This window comes from Brassica napus, chromosome C9, assembly GCF_020379485.1.
Source record: "Brassica napus cultivar Da-Ae chromosome C9, Da-Ae, whole genome shotgun sequence".
Classification (NCBI taxonomy): domain Eukaryota; kingdom Viridiplantae; phylum Streptophyta; class Magnoliopsida; order Brassicales; family Brassicaceae; genus Brassica; species Brassica napus.
This window is the reverse complement of record NC_063452.1, coordinates 13,461,453-13,483,325: the sequence shown is the minus strand read 5'-3', so window position 1 is coordinate 13,483,325 and position 21,873 is coordinate 13,461,453. Positions and strand designations below refer to the sequence as shown.

Below are 21,873 nucleotides of genomic sequence, written 5' to 3'. Positions count from 1 at the left end.
TACATCGAGTTAGCTAAACAAATACAAACTACACGGCCATCTATTTAACAATTTACAAACTTACTTTCGCAACGACACATACATCGAGTCAGCTAAACAAATACAAACTACACGGTCTGCTATTTAACAATTTAAAAACTTACTTTTGCAACGAAGAAGACGAATACGACAACCAAGATCAATGAAATTACCTAAATCAAAAAGCAGAGTAAGTTATGAACTCTGATAAATACAACTAACAATGATTTTTGTTTACATATTACCCATCAAATAAAAAATAAACAAACACAATCACAACAAGAGATACAAGAGACAATCCCGACAGACACAAATGCGGCAACAACAGCTCCACCTGCTCACTCCTCTTGTCTTATAAAAATAGCTTACATTCCCAATGTCAACAAGCCAATGCTATTATCTTCTTATGAAAAATACATAAATTCGTTTAAAACTCATTAAAGCCCAAATACTCAGAACTGTCACTCATCTTATAGTTATTTCTACAAGTCTTCATGTATTTGTTTTAAAGGTCCGGTAAGAACAACAAGTTTAAAAATAAAATAAAAACTTATAACAAACATAATAAGGATAATAAAAATTATTACTTAATACACACAACTTACACGACTAACTGGAGAAAAAATATCCAGAAACAAAAAGTATTTTCAACAACTTTAATATAATTTATATACTCTCAACAGTAAAAGAAACAAATTAAAAAAAAAACAAACAATAAGTCTCAGTGACACAACAAACAACAACACGAATTATACCAATCACATTACTAACACAGTTTAGTCCTTCGTAAGTGTAGAACAATGCATACATAGTTCATCATCACAACTCTAACCCTATAACAATAAAAAAAACTTGAAAACAACTCAAAACGCAAAAATCACAACTACAATAACCCTAGCAAAAATATTGAAATGAAACAAGAACTCTGTCCACAACTCTGCGCTTGCGCGGGGGCAATGCTTTAAGTATATATAATGCCACACTTTCCCCTCTTCTCAGGCCATCCACGTCAGTTTTTTTTTTAATGTTTGTGGGACCCACGTTTTACTTTGCGTCATTTGTTGTTTGGTCCGAGTCCCCCGTGTTTTTGGTTCGATCAATGAGACATTAATAGGCTTGGTTGGGCCTTCGTTTTGGGTCTGATAATGAAAGTGGTGTTTTGTCTTTAAGTTGGATATGGGCCTCAGTGTTTGGTCTGATGGGAAAGGAAATAATTAAATGTTACGTTTTGTGTTTCAGACGGCGAGGGCTTCATTCATCGTTTTCGTATTCCGGAGTTCACGTCACCGCCTTTGTTTTCCTTAACATCGGAAGTTTAACTTCTCATCCTCTCATCTCTTTGCATTCCATGTCGTTCATTGTATCTTTTGGCAATTAGTGTTATAAACATTTAATTACGAGAAAACCTCCATGAATAATTCTATATACCTGTATATTTCCTCCGAAACGGTTTTCGATCGATCTAATCCCCTTCTCATTTTTTTGAGCAACTATTCCCTTTTTCCTTAACCCTAGGATCATCATAATAATTGAAGATTTAGATCGTATGGCTGTTTCTGATCGGTTCAAATCGGTAATTATGTTTTTGAATCAACAGGTGGTCATATCGCGGAAGCAAAGAACCGTCGTGCTCTTGGCTACATCATAAACATCTCTTCTCTTCCCCCGGAGTCGAAGCAGGAAAGTTGAATCGCCCCTTGAACCGTGACTTCGTGCCCAGTAGCTTGAAAACGCTAACAAAAAGGTTCTATTTCTCTTCTTTTTTTTTTCCAAGACTACATATGATTATTGAATCTGTCCCTCTTTGTCTTATCACTAAACAGCCAATCAATGTAGCCAAGAAAGCAGAAGCGGTTCAAAAGAAAGCAAGAGCTGTTGTTAAGCCGCAGCCGCAGCAGCAACACTAAGTGATTTTGATCAGTCCAGACACAGACGAGGTTGCTAAAGCTAAACAGGATCAGAGACACGATGTTGCATCCAAGAAGAAAGTTACATACTCTTCCACTCTCAATGCTCGAAGCAAGGTAAGAGTTTCTTTGGTTTTTAAAAATCGGCATTTGAATATGCTTTTTGTGATTGATTGGTTGGTTACATACTTGACTTTAGGCTGCTGCTTCCAGAACTCTTGATATTGATTCCGCGGACAAAGACAATGACCTTGGTGCTGTGGAGTATGTTGAGGACATGTACGCTTTCTACAAAGAGGTTGAGGTACTTATTGTCAGAACCTTTATTCTAATATGCTTTATGGATACGTTTTAATGTTTATGTTTTGTTTCCTGTTGCAGCAAGCCTTAGATGTATATGCAGACACATACTGAGATCAACGAAAGATGAGATCAATTCTTCTAGACTGGCCTCTAGACGTTCATGTCAAGTTTGATCTGTCTCCTGAGACGCTTTACCTCACCATCAACATAATTGATCTGTTCCTGTCTCTAAAAACTATTCCAAGAGAGACTTACAGCTTCTAGGCGTTAGTGCTTTGCTCATAGCCTCTAAATACGAAGAAATCTGGCCTCCTCAGGTATGTGATGTAACATACATATCATAATGCTTACAATATTATTATCAGGTAGAGCTGATTTTGGTGTGAACATGTCAATGATTTGTTATATACATCACAAACAACTCTTACCAGAACAAGCAAATTCTCGTGATGGAGAAAACCATTTTGGGAAGTCTGGAGTGGTACTTGACAGTTCCAACACAATATGTGTTCCTTGCGAGGTTCATCAAAGCTACCAATCCAGACCCGGAGATGGAGAACATGGTTCACTTCTTAGCTGAGTTGGGTCTGATGCATTACGACACTTTGAAGTTATTTGAAGTTATTTATTCAAAGTGTTTTGAGGCTAAGAAGGCTCAAATTTTGTAACTCTTCGTCCTCATCTCTCATCTGAAAATTTTGTATCAGTTTGTCTGATGCACAGAGAGGTCATGCTTTAGATATAGAACGTCATGCTCCGAGGTTAGCTGCACTGAGAATAGAACTCTGTCCATGCCATATACTGTTGGTTACTTCTGAAAAGTCTATTTTGTTCTTCTCCTTTCACGGCTCAATAAACATAATGCTCAACTTTCGTCCTCTCCACAGGTAACCCTCCCTCAGTCTTCTTCCATCCACACAAACATAATTGTTTTTTTTTTAAATACAAACATAATTGTTGTTACTCAAGATAATTTTTTTTATTTGCAGGTGATACAAGCAAGGGCATTGTGGATGAAATAGCTTCAGAATCAAAACACTTCCACAGACACACGCTATAGAGATATTCTTAAGGAATATATTACACCATCAACTTCGAGTTACTACAACCATGCTCCCCATGAGTTTCTCTCTCCAAGAATATATGCCTTTGAACCTCCTTCAATCATGTATCCCGATTTCGAGAAACGCCAGATCGCGGGTCTGAAAATGCAGAGTTCATTGATAAAGCTGTTATCTAGGAACAACCAATCCGTAAGAACGAGAAAAGTGGTGCAAGCCTAAGCCTAACACCCAATGATGATGATGATGGTGATTGGCCAGAAGAAGAAGATGATGCTCATGATTGGACTCCAATGTTCACAGGGAATGAGGATGATGTTTCTTTCGGTGACCTCGAAGGTTACGACAAATAAGTAGCTTAGCACTCAAGTCTAAGATTACCTCAAAGGGCACAGACCAAAAAGGAACATGCAAAATCATCTCAGGTCGTAACGAAACTGGCTTGTGCTTTGTCTTTCCTCAATGGAGCTGAACATAAAAGGATGTGTACCGAGTCAAAGCGTGAGTTTTTGGGTGAGTTTGATTGTTTGTCAAATGAAACAAAAGAAGGCATTGAAACATGTACAGAAAATTTATTCAGTCACCTCAATTGCATTAGTAATGTTTTTCTTTATCACCAGTGTAAGGAAATATTGGAAGCAGTGATATACTATGTGAAACGTGTTTAGAGTCTGATGCTACTTGATTACATGTCTCAATTACCATTGACAAAGATCAATTTGCAGATGTTAGAATACAGAATTAGACTGTTGATGATCAAAGAAGATAATTTATATCAATACCGCAAACAATGCCGTTTTGATGGAGTAAATTAATCAGTTTGTTTTAATCTTGTGCGTCGTATCCCTCTCACTCTGGCTATTATGAATCCGCGAAAGCAAGATTTTGTCTTCCATGTAGGTGTCACGCCATAAAATTTCCCCATAAACAACCGCACCTTCACCGTTTCTGCAATTAGTGACAATATCAACACCGAGGTGACTATACTCGCTTACACGTTTTGATCTGAATCAATGTTTTAAAAATCACATCTGTATCTATCTCCTGAGTTTCAACTTCAATGAAACACCATGTGTTCAAGTGAAATGTAGGGAAGCATCCACTTCTGCTTCTGTCAGTGATGCTAGGAGTTTTCAAGGCTCCTAATCAAATGTTATAGTATAAAGGATGTCAAACCAATTCTAAGTGATTCCAAAGCAAAGGGAATACAAGACCATGCTTAATCTAAATGCTATCAATTGGCAAGATGATTTTGAAGAGAGAATACTACTAAGATGCAATAAAGAACAAAGCTTTCCTTTCTTATGAGATGGGAGAATTCATGGGCTAAGGGAATTGACCTTGGGTGATCAAGTTTCAATCTAAAGGTAATATCTTTCAATCAATCTATCAACCTTAGACCTAGACACAATCCTAAACAAAATCTATCTCTAGATGAATGCTCATTCACCAAGATAACTCAAACATCAAATTTCTTTGGTTGAATATTATCTAAGCAATCATTAATTTCAAGTCCATTAGCCATCTTAACACCTTTAACATCAAATCTCTTTGGTAAAGAATGTTAAAAGCTTAGTAGAGTTGGTTCAGGCATTTCATCGAACACCTTTCGAGTGTGAAATGCCTAAACCTCAACTTTAGAGAGGTCAACTCTAAAACAGTATTAAAGCACTTTACTAGCAAGGAACAAGATGGATTTGTGCTACAACACCTTAGATCTAGCCTAATCACCCTTAATCTCCCTAACCTATGAATCCAAGTATGACTACTCACTAATCTTCATGATAAACCCAAGAATCAATGATGATTTGGTGTTAATCATGATTAGCGATCAAATTAACAAAGCAATCCCAAAGGATAATGATCAAGATTAGGTCTTTTACCTAAAGGTTCCATTTTGATTAGACAGAAAACAAGATAAGTCCCAACTTTGGGATTACAAGAGTATTTATATGTCATTGGTAAACCTAATGGTTTCCATTAAAAAGTCTAAAAAGCCCCTTAAAAACATTAAAATCCGACTAAAGATAAGTTTCGACTCTGGTAGAAATGGACGGGCACAACCCGCGTCAGCCAACCCGCATCGGATCGTCGTTGAGGCTTCTCCGTCATGCTCGTGGGTAGGCGCTCCCGCGTGGCTCCGTCCCGCGTGACTCTATCGGTTCCTTCTCTTCGTGATGCGGGTAAGGGAACCCACGTGAGCGCAACCCGCGTCAAGACGTCGAGCAGCTCCATTCTCGTGCATGCGGGTAGGCCATATGCGTGATCCAAGCCGCGTTGGATCGTCGATGATGCTGCTTCTTCATGCGCGCGGGTAATGGATCCCGCGTCGTTCGACCCGCGCTGGAGCTCATGTTGCGTCCTCTCGACTCGGCGACGCGGGTGAGTGAACCCGTGTTGTCTTAACCCGAGTTAAACTCGTCTGATCCGGAACAATGTTCATTCTTCACTCCTTTTTAACCAAAATGTTTCCAAACACCTCCAATCACTCCATAGGACACTCCAATACCTGATAAAGACATATGAATGCAATATGGATCCTAAAGATGTTAAATTTCTAATCTATATGATCATTATGTGCAAAATGGAGACTTAAAACAATGCAAACATGCAAGATATCAACTCCCCCAAACTTGTTCTTTACTTGTCTTCAAGTGAACTTGCAAGAACTCATATAGGAGAGAGGTTTGAAGGTGGGAATTCATAGCCAAAAGTAACACTTCCTAGCACTCAACTTAACATCCTAAAGAAACATAGCAAATAGCATGAGCAACTCTCTTATTATACTCTAGCTTCTCTAGGCCTATCCCTACTCTTATGCCTCTACACAAGTCGCAATACTCATCAACTAACAAGTCCCTTCAACCAGCTCTCACATTGATTCACACACACGCACACAAGGTGAATTCTCACAAATGGGCACATGATCTCAATCATTTTGCTAGGTAAGCAATGGTCAAATATGAATGAAGAGAAGGGTTCAAATGTTATCATTTCAAGGTGGTTATCACTCAAAAACAAGGAGCTTGATCATTATGCAAAATTTATCTAAGACTAGAAGCAACTCATGCATACATAGATTCATTCTCATCATTCTACCCTTTTTTTTTAAGTGATCACAAGTTCTACCATTTTATCATCATCTAAAAACCAAAATAACACCCACTCACATCACTCACCCAATGAACAACTCTCTTTTTCTTTTGACTCAACCAACTAGGGATTTTAATGCACTTTTTACATGCTCTAGCTCTTTCTCATTTCCTTCCCCACCTTCTCTTTGATTCTTTTCTCTCTTTTTTTTTTCTTTTTTATAAGGGGGAAGGTTCTTTTGTACATAATCTAGGGCTTCATACTTTTCTTTTGTCCCTAGAGTTTTCTTTTCTATTGACACTCTTTCGTTCATCTTTCTCATATTTCTTACTCCCCAAACCTAAGATATTGAAATTTAGAACACACAAACCCCTCTCACTATTCCCAAATGCTAGCTCATTTTGCTAACAAGAGATGAGAACCAATCTATGTCGCCTCCAATACTCTCAAGATTTTGCACATAACAAGCTATTAAAAGAGGCCTCACTCATGCAATTCACTGTTTGGTCTCAAAGAATGGTTAGGGTTGTAGGGTGTGGAGTGCCATTTAGGTTAACAAAAATTGGCATAAAGGAATAAGATAACTCAAATGTGTATGAGATCCATGATCAAGTGTGCAAATTCCCATATGCAAGAGAGATTAAGTTCATTGAAGCCAAGTTCAGATTGGAGCTGATCTTAAGAACAATGTCAATATCAAGCAAGCAAACAAGTTTCAAGAAGAGTTTTCAAGGCTCGAAACGTGCAAGGCTTTCAAGAGATGCTTAAGCTACTTGATATGTTTAACTAGGGTATCACTTTGAGTTCTAGACAAGAGTTACTTTACAAGGCATTTTAAATCATTGTTCCCAATGCAAGTGAATGCAACCTATATGCTCTAGACTCAATCCTAAAAGTGCAAGTGATGCAACTACACGTTTCTTTTTGTGTTTTTCAAAATTTTCAAATTTTTTGGTTTTTCTATGCATATATGTATGTACAATGCAATGCGTGGGACTCAAATCATCAAAGAAAACATGATCAAATACTTGGTACCTCCCCCAAACTTAGTTCACACAGTCTCTGTGTTAGGAAGTTGAAGGAGATACCGAAAGGAGAGATAAATGCAAAGAAAAACTGGTATATACAATGGAAAGGTGGAGGAGTACCTCAATAGGGAGCGTGGGAAGAGGCCGATGCCTCATCCTCGGTGTCAGCTTCCTTATCTGTCGAGGCAAGGGATGGAGATTTGTTTCCTGAATCTGATGGTTGAGCTGGTGGGTTTCTCTTCCGGCGGAGCAGCTTTTTTTTGGTGGCGGGGAAACTGAGTGCCAAAGGATCTATTGGGGGCTGCGGCTTGGGGTTAAGGAAGTCAAAATCTGTTGATGAGCATCCTGCCACAGCTCCTCTGGTCAGTAGATCAGCCACCTTCTTCATGAACTGAGCTGAAGCTTCTGCTTGCCTCTTCACAGTCTTACTCAACTTCTTACATTTGTCCTTGAGCTTGAAGATAGTTATGTCATGAGCTTTGTTCCACCTTTGGAGGTTGCCAATATGCTCATGAGCTTGGCAAAGGGGACCATTGGGTAAGACTCTAGGACGTTGCTCAAAGTGGTAACGAGGAGGACCATAGAGGAGCTCAGAGTTTAAACTGGAAGTGTCCTCTTGGAACACACCACATCTATCTGCAGTCTTCTTCTTCTTGGGAGATCTCATGGGGCCTAGAGGACCATGGGGTCCAAGGAGGTGTTCTTCCCCAATATCAAAGCTAATAGCTCCTGGTCGCGTCAAGCTCGTGAGGTCCCAATTTGGGAGAAGCACTTCAACCTCCTTTGTAGACTGTAGGTAAGAGTAGACACAAGTTCCCTCGAACCTTCCACTGAAGTACTGAGTTTTCTTCAAGTAGCTTCCATCCATGAAAGCGGGACCAGTTGGATCATCTTCTAAGGGTATATCCTTGAACTTAATCAGTGGAGTTATCAAGCCACCAATTCCAATCTGAGGTTCCGAGTCACTCGTTGTCCAAGCCCACTCTTTGTAGTGGATGAGGCGCTTCACAAAGAATCCCACCATTCCAAAATTCTTGTAGAAATCAGTGCTGACAAGAGGCAACTGAGATGGGTGAGCATAATGTTGGACGGTTTGGTGAAGAAGTTGTAGCTCCTCATCATTAACAGTGTCTGGTTCTTTCCTTGGGAAAATGGTGTGGACAATCAACCGGTGGAGATAGCACACGGAAGGATGGCGAATGAAGGCGTTCTTGTCGCGGCTTGCCTTGCGACTCTTCCCCGCCAACACCTTCCAAACAATGTTGGCAATGTTCTCCTCCTTAGTTGAATCATAAGGTATGGGGATGGATGATTCCTCCAAATCCTTAAGACCAAGTGCTTGTCCAATCTCCTTGAAGGTCACGTAGTAAACCTTCCCATGGATCTTGAATTTGATCTTTCCCCATCCTTGCCTCACATGTTTGGTGGTGTGAAAGGTGGCCTCTAATGATGCCAAGAACTGACATGACTCATCTTCATAGGGAGGGTAGGCCATAGTGAAGAAGCTTTGCATGTTCATGTGCTCCAACATTTGCGTAATGTCGTCACCTATCTCCAACTCTTCCATAATCTTGATATCCGCAAATCGAGTTGGAGGCCATAACACACCATTCTTCAAATGCCCATATAGCTCATCTTCAGTTGGTGTCTTGGTTCTATCCCTCTCAGTATCAACCTTCTTCCCTTTAAACACTGTGGCTTTCTTGAGGGGAGCTTGATCTTCTTCAGTGATGTCTTCATTTTCCTCCACTTGAGGAAGAGCTACTTCCTTGCCTTTTGGTTCCTTAGATCTTTTGGGAGGGGCTAGCATTCTACCACTAGCATCCACTCCCTCGGCAGTTATAACCCGCTTGCCATCTCTCTTCTTTGCCGCCAAGGCTTGTTTCCTAGAAGTTCCTCCCGTTGTAGATTTGGAGGTTAAAGGCTTCCCATGTCTAGCAGTCTATTGCTTGGCAAGTTCTTGTTTCTCGGTCTCTATCTTGTGTTGATCCTTTCTACCCATTTGTACCTGACAATATTAAACCTTGGAAAAGGATAAGCAAATGGAAGTAGGAAACTTGATAATGCAAATGTGAATTCAATTCATGATCACTTAGCTTAAGCAAAACTATCACATTGCACACAAGTTATTGATATAAGGCCACAAGAGATGGATGTAAGCAAAGAATAAGGCCTTTAAGCAAAATTTAAGCATCAAATGAGTTCTTCAATTAGAAAGTTCTCTAATTAAGTTCTCAAACACCCTAACTAACCAAACCAAGCCAAAGTCATATGGAATTATAGTAGTTTCGAAAAATCCCCAAATCTCATGAACCCTAATTTTCAAAGTTCAAATTCAACTCAAATTCACCATAGAATCAACAACCCAACATGATATATAAGTTTTCCCCAGTCTATTTCACAAGAATCAAGCAAGAGAAAAATCAAATTTCAAGTTCAAATTTCTAGGGTTCATGAGGCCTACGAAATTGATCTTTGTGATACAATACCTTGCTTTGGATGAAAGGAAATGACAAGTTGAATCAAGAAAACAGACTACAGGGGCGAAAGCTTGGATTTAGGAAAAAGAATGGAGTGGTTTGGTGGAGAATTGAGTGAGATATGGGGTGATTTGGTGTGAGAGGTTTGGATGTTTTGTGAAAGCGAGATAGAGGAAAAGGGAGAGAGAGACGCGGGTAGGGGGTGTTTTAGGGTTGAACCGGGTCGGTTTGTCGGGTTGTTGGGTCGGGTCACCGGGTTTAAGGGTAGAAATCATACCTGAGCGGGTTTTGACCCGTCGACGCGGGTAGGAGAAACTCGTGCGACCCCGCGTGCTTTACCCCGCGTCATAATATCTCCGAATGCGACTGTCGTGCGAGCGGGTAGAGGAACCCGCGTGACCTCAACCCTCGTGAGATTTTCGTCACCGACCAAATTCGTGCGAGCGGGTAAGGTAACCCGTGTTTGCTCCGCTCGAGATCTCTCCAGCTCGCGTCACGCGGGTAAGCAATCCCGCGTGAGTTACTCCATTTTTTTTTATTTACAAGGATAGACATGAGACTTCCTCCCAAGTGAGCTTGTTTTAAGTCTCTAGCTTGACTTTGTTTTCCTTTGGCTAGGCGGTGACGGGGTCGGAGAGTGAAACCGAGATTCGTTTCTCCTCCATTGTGGTTCCCATGTAGAGCTTAACTCTTTGTCCATTGACTGTAAAGTCTCCACCATTCTTGTCCCATAACACAATTGCCCCATATGGCCTAACTTCCTTTATCTTGAAAGGACCGGACCATCTTGACTTGAGCTTCCCGGGATACAACTTCAGTCTAGAGTTGTAGAGAAGCACTTGATCTCCAACACTAAATTCTCTCTTCAAGATCTTCTTGTCATGAAAAGCTTTGGTTTTCTCCTTGTAAATCCTTGAGTTCTCAAAAGCATCCAGTCTAATCTCATCAAGCTCATTGAGTTGGAGAAGTCTCTTCTCTTTGGCACTCTTGATGTCGAAATTTAGCAACTTAACAGCCCACAATGCCTTGTACTCAAGCTCAACTGGTAGATGACAAGCCTTTCCATACACAAGGTTGAAAGGTGTGGTTCCCAAAGGAGTCTTGTAAGCAGTCCTATAAGCCCAAAGTGCATCATCTAGCTTGATAGACCAATCTTTTCTTGTAGTTCCCACAGTTTTCTCCAAAATAGACTTGATTTCTCTGTTGGAGATCTCAACTTGACCACTTGTTTGAGGATGGTAAGGGGTTGCAACCTTATGCTTCACACCATTCTTCTTGAGAAGATTCTCAAACAACTTGTTGATGAAATGAGATCCTCCTTCACTGATCACAACTCTTGGGACTCCAAATCTTGGAAAGATAGTGCTCTTGAACATCTTGATCACCACTCTAGAATCATTGGTGGGACTTGCTATAGCTTCCACCCACTTGGAGACGTAGTCAACGGCTACGAAGATGTATTTATTGCCAAAAGATGATGGGAATGGTCCCATGAAATCAATACCCCATACATCAAACACCTCCACTTCTAGAATTGGATTTTGGGGCATCTCATTCCTTTTGGTGATGTTCCCTCTCCTTTGGCATGAATCACACTTAGCGACAAAGTCTTGAGTGTCTTTGAACATATGAGGCCACCAAAACCCAGCTTGTAACACCTTCGAAACAGTCTTGAAAGTAGCGAAATGGCCTCCATAGGATGATCCATGACAGTGTGTAAGGATCCCTTCAACTTATTCTTCAGCTACTACTCTTCTATAGAGTTGATCTCTACAAATGACGTAGAGGTAAGGCTCATCCCAATAGTATCTCTTCACATCTTTGTAGAACTTCTTCTTAGCATATCTTTCAAGACCCATTGCCTCTCTTCCACAAGCTAAGTAGTTCACCAAATCAGCATACCAAGGACCTTTCTCTTCATTTGCCTTCACCTCTTCAAGCTTCTTTCCAGTGTCACAAACTGTTACCACTGCTCTAATTGCCATGATTTGTTCTTCTGGAAGCCCTTCATCAATGGGGATCCCACACTCAATCTTCAGTCTAGACAAGTGATCAGCTACACCATTCTCAACTCCTGGCTTGTCTTTGATCTCTAGGTCAAACTTTTGTAACAGCAAGATCCACCTCAACAGTCTTGGCTTAGCATCCTTCTTGGCCATGAGGTGTCTTAATGCATCATGATCAGTGTAGACTATGACTTTTGATCCAACCAAATAGCTTATGAACTTCTCAAAGGCATAGGCAATGGCTAGCAGCTCCTTCTCAGTTGTAGCATACTTCATTTGGGCTTCATCAAGAGTTTTACTCGCATAGTAGATCACATGAGTCTTCTTGTCCTTCTTTTGGCCAAGAACAGCTCCCACAGCATAGTCCCTAGCATCACACGTTATCTCAAAGGAGAGATCCCAATCTGGTGGCTGCACAATGGGGGCACTAACCATCTTGTCCTTCAACTTGTTGAATTCTTCTAGACATTCCCAATTAAAGTTGAATGCAGCTTCCTTGCATAGAAGCTTAGTCATTGGCCTAGCCATCATGGAGAAGTCTTTGATGAATCTTCTATAGAACCCATCATGACCAAGGAAGCTTCTAATGTCTTTCACTGTCTTTGGTGGAGCTAACCCAACTATCACTTCAATCTTAGCCTTCTCCACCTCAATCCCTTCCTCTGAAATCTTGTGTCCAAGCACAATCGCTTCTTTAACCATGAAGTGACACTTTTCCCAGTTCAGCACAAGGTTGGTGTCTTCACAACGCTTTAGGACCCTGCTATGATTGGACAAACAAGCAGAAAAAGAAGATCCGTAGACAGAGAAGTCATCCATGAACACCTCCACAACATCTTCTATAAGATCAGAGAAAATAGACATCATGCACCTTTGGAAGGTGGCTGGAGCATTACATAGCCCAAATGGCATCCTTCGATAAGAAAAGGTACCATAAGGGCATGTGAATGTTGTTTTCTCTTGATCATTTGGATGTATGGGTATTTGGAAGAACCCTGAATACCCATCAAGAAAACAATAATAGGGATGATTTGCAAGTCTCTCAAGCATTTGATCAATGAATGGCAATGGAAAATGATCATTTCTAGATGCTGAGTTTAATTTTCTATAATCTATGCACATCCTATGTCCTGTTATTGTTCTTGTTGGAATTAGTACATTCTTATCATTTTTAACCACAGTTAATCCACCCTTCTTTGGGACAATATGCACAAGAGACACCCATTTGCTATTCGAAATAGGATAGATTACTCCTGCATCTAGGAGTTTTAGAATCTCTTTCTTAACAACATCTTTCAAGTTGGGGTTCAACCTTCTTTGATGTTCTATAGAAGTCATAGATTCATCCTCTAGATGTATCCTATGCATGCATAAAGAAGGTGATAACCCTTTAATATCATCTAGTGAGTAGCCTATTGCCTTTCTATACTTTTTCAGTTCATTCAAAAGTTTAGACAATTCATTTTCATTCAGTTCATTACTCACTATCACAGGGTAAGTCTCATTAGGGCCAAGAAAAGCATACCTTACACCTTGGGGAAGAGGTTTAAGTTCCACTTTAGGCGCCTTAGTTCACTCCAGTCCTCTTGATGAATGTCTTCTTGTTGAGTAGCTGAGGCAGCATGTTGAATCTCATGTGTAAGCTCCTCATTTTGATCCTCACCACCAATCCCCTTGTGAGAATCCAACACCTTCACATAGGCATCACTTTCCTTGTTCTCAATCACTTGGACCTCTCTTTCAATTGTTAAAGCATGATGTAGATGGTCTTCAAGTGCCAACTCCTCTAGAAGCTCATCAGCCAGGTCATCCATTTCATCTATGTAGAAAATTTGGTTCTGGATGGTTGGCCTCTTCATCACTTCATTGATGTCAAAGTGGAGGATGTTCCCTTTTCCAAGATGAAGATCAATCTTTCCTTCTCTAACATTCACAATAGCTCCTGTTGTGGCTAAGAATGGTCTTCCAAGGATCAAAGGGTCTCTGGCTACCTCACCCATCTCCAACACAACAAAATCAGTAGGGATCTCAAAGTTACCAACCATCAAGGGAATGTCTTCTAGGATACCAACATGAATCTTCACTGATCCATCAGCCAACACCAAAGAGAGTCTACACTTCTTGTATTGAGTAAATCCAAGCTTCTTTGCAATAGACAAATGCATCAAGTTGACACTAGCTCCAAGATCGCATAGACACCGCTCAAACACCATGGGTCCTAGAGCACAAGGTAAGGTGAAACATCATGGATCTTCTAGCTTTCTTGGAACATCTAACCTCTGGATAATGGCGCTGCACTCGTGTGTTAAGATCATCATACCTTCCATATCTTTCTTCTTTGCAGCCACATCATCTTTCAAGAATTTGCTGTACTGAGGGACCAACATAAAAGCATCAATGATGGGCATTGTGACCTGAACTTCACTCATTTGTTTCTCAAAGAGTGCCTTGTACTTCTCCAATAGCTGTCTTTTGAATCTTCCAGGGAATGGCAGCTTTGGCTCAAAGGGAGGAGGAACAAAAGACGATTCCTTCGTTAGAGTAGCAGTTTCACCATGTTTCACTATCTTCTTCTCCTCTCCAACCTTCTCTTTACCCTTAGCTTCAACAATCTTTTCCAGAATCTCTTCATCAACCTTCTCATCTACAATCACCACTTCATCATCAATGTTGATGGCCACCTCCCCACCTTGTTTTTTCACCATCCTTGGTGAGAACTCTTGGAGGCAACTCTCTACCACTCTTTAGGGTGATTGCCTTCATTGTTTCCTTGGGGTTTTGCTCTGGCTTTCCAGGTAATGACCCTTGTTGGCGACTTGGCTGAGAATTCATAGAAGCAAACTGGTTCTCCGAATTTCGGATCTTGTTGTTGAGCTCATTGTAGCTTCCATCAATCTTGGAGTGAATGTTTTTGAACTCATAGCCCATTGTTTTCTCATTCTTTGCCTGAAAATCCAAGAGCTTTTTGAACATTCCATCCACACTTGTATCTGAAGCTGGAGCTTGTGAAGAACTTCCTTGGACTTGAGTAGACTGATTGCTGTGATTGTTGAAACCATGAGGGATGTTTTGCCTAGGCTGATAGCTCCCTTGCTGAGTGTTCTGCTTTGGCTGGTAGCCTCCTTGCTGGTTGTTGGAGTAAGACCTTTGCTGGTAGTTGTTGTACTGAAAGTTAGGTTCCTTCCTGTACCAAGTACAATTGTTGTTGATGAAGCATATCTCTTCTTGGCCTTCCAAACCATCAACCTCATTGACCTTAGGAGGAACCTCTTGACTAGGACCACCCACAAAGTTCATCTGCTCTTGTTTAGCTTGGTTGGAAAGAAGCAAATCCATCTTCTCTTGCAAGGACTTGATCTCTTTCTCTGTCTGCTGATCATCACTTCTGTTGACCCTATCATGCTCCTCACTGTAGACCGAGTCACTCTTGGCCATGTTCTCTACCAGTTCCTCTGTCTCTTCCTCAGTTCTTCCCAAAAAGAAACCATTGCTGGCAGTATCAAGCATGTTTCTGCACTGTGGTAGAGCTCCTCTATAGAAAGTGCTAAGCAAAATCTCCTTGCTGTAACCATGATGAGGGCATTGAGAACAGTAGCCCTTGAACCTCTCCCATGCTTCACTGAAGCTCTCTAGACCTTTCTGTTGAAACCCAGAGATTTCATTCCTGATCTTAGCTGTTCTTGAAGTAGGGAATAACTTGTCTAGGAAAACTCTCTTACACTCTTCCCAAGTAGTGACAGTGTCACTTGGGAGAGTCTTCTCCCACTGGTGTGCCTTGTCTCCAAAAGAGAAAGGGAACAACTTCAACTTGAAAGGATCTCCAGAAACACCATTTGTCTTGGACAAGCCACAATATTTATCAAACTTGTACAAGTGATCAAAAGGGTCTTCAGCAGCAAGGCCATGATACTTGTTGTTCTCTATGGTGTTGAGCAGCCCTGACTTGATCTCAAAGTTGCTGTTCTCCACTGGTGGTGCTCTGATTCCCAACCTATGACCATTAATGTGAGGTTGATCATAGGCTCCAATGGCACGAGCTTGGCGCGGTGGATGTTGTGGCTGGCGCTGTGGTCGAAGGTGATCAGCTCTTGGATCAATGCCCCCTAGGGCATCACCATCTTGAGGCAGATTCTCTATATCAAACCCCAACCTTTGCAAGTGAGCATGTTGCTCTACTTCTCTTCTCTGTCTTGCAATCTCCCTCTCAAGTGCTCTAATGTGTTCCACTCTTGGAACTAGGTTTGTTGCACATCTGCTTCTTGTGATCATACACCTGAAATTCAAAGGTAGAAAAAGAAAGAGATGCAATAACACAATTAAACAAAAATTGACTTAGTCTCAAGCAAGTGACTAAATCTCAATGTCACAATCAACTTAGAATTTGACAACGGCCCCAATTTGATGTTAGAAGTTTTCAAGGCTCCTAATCAAATGTTATAGTATAAAGTATGTCCAACCAGTTCTAAGTGATTCTAAAGCAAAGAGAATGCAAGACCATGGTTAATCTAAATGCTATCAATTGGCAAGATGATTTTGAAGAGAGAATACTACTAAAATGCAATAAAGAACAAAGCATTTCTTTCTTATGAGATGGAGAATTCATGGGCTAAGGGAATTGACCTTGGGTGATCAAGTTTCAATGTAAAGGTAGTATCTTTCAATCAATCTATCAACTTTAGACCTAGACACAATCCTAAACAACCGTCCATTGCTTCCTAGTGATATCTTCGTCTTTTCGAATAACAAACTCCATGGAAAGCATATCCTCTTCTTTTTAAACCATAAAGGAGAGACTTATATGTATTAACCGGTACAAACATTCTTGACATCTTATAAAAAAGTATCTAACATCCCAACTGCTTCATCCAAGTGGCCATGACCGCACAATCCTTGAAACAATCTCTTGCAACACCAAAGCCATAAACCACTGCCTAACGCTTGGACTTATTTAAACTATTGAGAAGGATTTTCTTATCAGTTCACCGAAGAGGAACGCCGATGGTGGTCATGTTTGAAATTTCCCTTGATGGACTGAACATGGAACAAACCATTAATCCGTAAGACTAACAAACATAAACTGATAGGTTGAATATAGAATGATCGAATCTCTACCACCGGAAAGACACCACCAAACCTGAATGTTGATGGACAAAAGCTGACATTAAATCGAAAATCAAGTATCAGAAAATCACACCCTATTAAAAGGAAAATCACCACACCAAATACGAAGAGGACAAACACCGATGGCCAGTTAGCGAATCGAGGAAAATCTATCACCAAGAGAGTTAATGACAGCGCACGACTCCACCAGATATCATAAGAAAAAGATGATGAAATCGCTGATTAATTATCATGTTACAGAATATTAAAGTATAGTGGACAATTTTACATCTTTTATAAGAATTTAAGTCCAATTGCACCATCGTGAACTGCACTATGAGATTCACGTCTGAAAGAACTTCTTGCATCATACTAAAATCTCTTATAATGTATAATTTACTTTTTTTCTATAACGTGAAACCCATACTTTTTTTGTTTATAATCAGAAATAAATTTTAAGTAATTGGGTTTTTCTATTCGAACTCATATTATAAAATATTTTGGTTTTAACTTTTGTTTAACATTCTGTATATTGTATAAAAAAGCATTTTACAAAGTTTTCTAGACATTTTCGTATTGATATCTATCCTTTACTCATCTAGTGTTTAGTTTTTTATAGTTAATCATAGACCATAAATGAAAAAATTCATTGGTATACTGTTTGTATAAATGTTCTAACTGTTTTGGTAAATTTTTAGGCCATATGCAATGGACATGCTGAAAGAAGGAAGTTGATTAGGTAGATTCAATTCACTTGAAAATTAAAAATGTGGGGTCATGAAGAACACATGTCATCAACTAAAGCAATTTATATATAGTCAATGACATGTGTTGTAATATTATTGAATAATTGTAATTTTTTCATTACAATTACTTGAAGTTAATTTTTATAATCAATTTATTTATTTTTATTATATTATATATAAAAGTTCAACATTTCTAATTGTACAAATAGAGAATTTTCATTTGATTTTTACATAAATTTTTAAATTAAAACTTTATATAAAATCATTTCTCTTGCAATAATTTTTTTAAATAAAATTATAACAAAATTCATCATTTTTATAATATAAAAATAGAGACTACTCTTATTTTATTTGAATACATAAAAACGTTATTTTCATTATTATTTTATATTAGCTCCTAATCAATTATTTTGGTGTTTTAAAATCACTTTTAATTTCTGTTAGTGATTTAATTGCTTTATTTTTTTGTAAACTATCTGTTTTTATTTGCTATTTTGTGTGTGTCGTATAGTGTGTACTTGAAGTTTTGTAATTTTATTTGTTTTACTAGTACTAGTTTAACTAGATGATAACCCGCGCGGATGGACGGGATGAGTTTTTTATATTAATGTTTGTTCATTAAATATTTTTAATATTTTGCAACACTACAATCTTTATCTATTGTAAAATGTTGGTCTGTTAAATGTATCATCGTTGGTGAAGAGTTAACATATTACATAAAATTTTAATTATTTTCAAGACTTCCTATGCACAAAAAAATAGGTTTTGCGGATGACACAAATCAACAAAACCAGAAAGGCAACATCGATTGTAAAATGACGAAAGGGGATTAGGTTTTCTGCTCTCGATTTGTTTACTATTGACTCTCCATAAGTGGTTTCATTTTCTACCTCTATAAAATTGTGCTTTTGTTCTCGTTTCTGTTTCAATGATATAAGTTTTGTTGTTTTTTTAACTTCTTTTGTGAATTCGGTGAATTACATAAGTGTTAATTCAAAAAGATGAACATTTGTAACATATCTAAGAATCAAAATTTCGACGAAAATCAATGGCAAGCTCTATTCACAGTTTAGTGTTCAAATATAATATATCAATTTATTATAGAATATAAATGCAGACTCAAAATATAAATATTTGTCTAGTATATATTCACCGGTTCGATCTAAAAATCATCTAATTTAAGAACAACAAAACAAACTACTTATTTTATTAACATATGCTTTTGAGGTTTGTTACTTAAGAGTATACCAATAAAAATATATATAATAATTTGTCATTTTAGTATATGTAAAATATGTATAAACTAAGAACTGTTTGAATTATAAATCAGAAAACTTATAATAAATAGTTCAAATATCCCGTTCTTACAATTATTATAGTTAGGTATGATATTAGGGAGAAACAAACATTAGACGGATGATCAAATCTCTCATTCTTCGAACAAACTCAAAATGAGGTGATTGGAATCTTGTCATGATATTTCATTAAAAAATTTTTAGGAATAAAAATCAAGACTAAATTATTTAATCAGAATGAAATAATATATATATATATATATATATATATATATATATATAGTGTTCCAGTATTAAAAATCATTTCGATTTGAAGAAGTGTAGTTTTAGGATTGTCGGGATCAAATAACATATTAGAAACCACATATTTAAAAAATAATTTGTATACATTAAAGTAAGCACATAAATCAAAACCAATATCTTTTGTTTATTTACAATCATGCTTTTGGTAAATAAATCAAAGCAATTATTTTATTTACTTTATATGGTATATATTTAAACTTTAGTGATATTGAAATATATATATATATATATATATATTATATTTTAATATAAATATTTATTATTAACACTTACTACTCATATGATTTTATTAATATTTTTATATTTGATGTAACAAAAATTTAAACCGTGAATCACAAAACGTTTAATGTGAGATTTTTCAACACAAATTTCAAAAGTAAAATATTAAGATCTCAATAATTTTTCAATGCAAATTTTGAAATTAACATTTTTATATATTTTATATAGTATATAATTTAATTTAAATTATATTAATATATGTATATATAATATGAATATCTATTAATGAGACTTCATATTCATACTATTTATGATCATTTTTATCTTGTTTGGACAAAAAAAAGTTAAATCATTGATCACAAATTTTTAATGTGGGACTTTTAACATTTTTAGTAATTTATAGTTGTTTTAAAAAATTTAAAAAATAATACATAAAAAAAATCTAAAATTTTCATACAATTTAATATGATTAATAATATAAAATTAAATATAAAATAAATATGATACAAACATTGTTATTAAATCTCATATATATTAATCATGGAGCATTATTGTCATATATATATATATGTTAATCATATTAGGTAATTCCGTAGCTTTTATGTAAGGAAAGAATTGAGCATTATTGTCATATATATGTAAATGAATTAATCCCAATAATTGTTGTTTCATAAAATAAGCTAAGTTGTAAACCCAAATGGTATAAACTCTTGTTATTGTATTTAAGGCCTTTCACACCATTTTCTAAAAACAGTCAGTCATATCGAAAATCAATCTGTAACTTATTGGTTATTGGAACATGAATTTCTGTGGAATTTGATGATTTTAATAATTGAGAGGATTTTACAAGTTAACTAGATTTAACAGATTTTATCAAATACTTTTACACAGATTTTCATTACTTGTGTATAGAATTCTATTGATTGTTATTAACTTTTAAATTAAGAAATTAATGGTGGTAGAAAAAAAAAAGGAAAGATAATTATTTCAATTAAGGCAATTCTTAAACAACTTTTAAAAAAGTTTTTGTCATAAAAAAAGATCTCAAGAAATAAAATGACCAAAAAAATTAATTTATACTTCTTACTTTATATAGATATATATATAATAATAAAAAATTATATAGTTTCGAAATATATGTTTTAAATTTGAATTTTTGTAAAAAAATTTTAAATTATTATTTTTGAAATATTTAATTAAAAAATACGAAAGTGCTTTTTTAAAACTATTTTTAATTTTTTCTATTTTTTTAAGTTGTGAATTGTATTATGTTAAAATTGTGATTTGTATATTATTTCATTCTTCAATTTGAGTTTTTGTATGTGAGTGTATTTTATTACATTGATTTCAAAAATCTTATGGGTATAGATGATATTCTCAAAGTTGAGTACTATGAGTAAAAACAAAGAAAATTTACATCCCAATAACAATAGATTTTAATAGAATCTTTTTTTTTTTTTTTGTCATCAACAATACAGACTCATACTGACTCTGTAAACCAAACCGGGTAATCTTCATCCATGTGAACGACGAAAGACGATTGCTTTCTAGCACTGCGTGCTAGACTATCCGCCTTTGAATTGTGCGTTCGTGGTACATAGATAAGCTCTGATCGGGAGAAACTCTCTTTCAGGATCTTGATATCATCCAAATAATTTGCAAATGCTGGCCATTCTTCTGGTTCCGAAACCATCTTCACCAATTGAGAACAATCTGTTGCAAACGTGACCTGAAATTGACGTAAATTCCTCATACATTCCATTGCCCATAGTAGCGCTTCCATCTCCGCATGAAGAGGCGAAAGACTAGCCCGAACATTCCTCGCCCCCAACAATCCATTAAAACCTTCCAAAGTACTAAGCCAACCTTGCCCTGAAAAAGTAACCCCCTCTTTCCACGAGCCATCTGTGAAACACCATCTTCCTGGGATCGACGGCAATATCATATCTATTATTGGTGGTGGCATCCTCTGGTCATTCACAACTTGTGCCTCAGCCCACAATGTCGATTCTGTTTCCGCCAATTTAAGCGTATCCATATGGTCCATATCCAAATTGCTGAAAACTTTATTATTCCAATAACAAAGGATTTTGAGTGGAATTTAAAAATCATCACTCCAATAACAATGGATTCTATTTAGATTTTAAAAATTCACAGACCAATAAGAATGGAATTTCAAAATTTAATAACTCCTCTAGAATTCTTTACCCAATAAAGGCATGTGCTAATGCAAATATTTACTAATCTGAAAGTGTGCCAATTTGGAAAAGGAAAATCTTGTGTCAATTGGTTGAAGAGCAGTATTTTTTTTCTT

At 37.3% G+C, this 21,873-nt stretch overlaps 1 protein-coding gene, 1 non-coding gene and 1 pseudogene across 2 annotated transcripts; 2 read left to right on the top strand and 1 right to left on the bottom strand.

The window, feature by feature from the left end:
* The first annotated feature begins 1,578 nt into the window (after positions 1-1,578).
* On the top strand, positions 1,579-3,962 carry LOC111198360 (annotated as a pseudogene).
* Positions 3,963-13,422: 9,460 nt separating this feature from the next.
* LOC106398032 lies at positions 13,423-21,606 on the bottom strand. The gene is made up of 7 exons (XM_048767674.1): positions 21,426-21,606; positions 15,895-16,029; positions 15,546-15,816; positions 15,143-15,458; positions 14,599-15,061; positions 14,217-14,540; positions 13,423-13,979 (listed from the first exon to the last, which is right to left on the bottom strand). Exons 1-7 carry the CDS (start codon positions 21,604-21,606, stop codon positions 13,423-13,425), a joined length of 2,247 nt encoding a protein of 748 aa, XP_048623631.1.
* On the top strand, positions 15,462-15,568 carry LOC125593799. Its single transcript, XR_007329690.1, has one exon. It is a non-coding gene; the product is annotated as a small nucleolar RNA R71 (small nucleolar RNA).
* Positions 21,607-21,873: the final 267 nt, after the last annotated feature.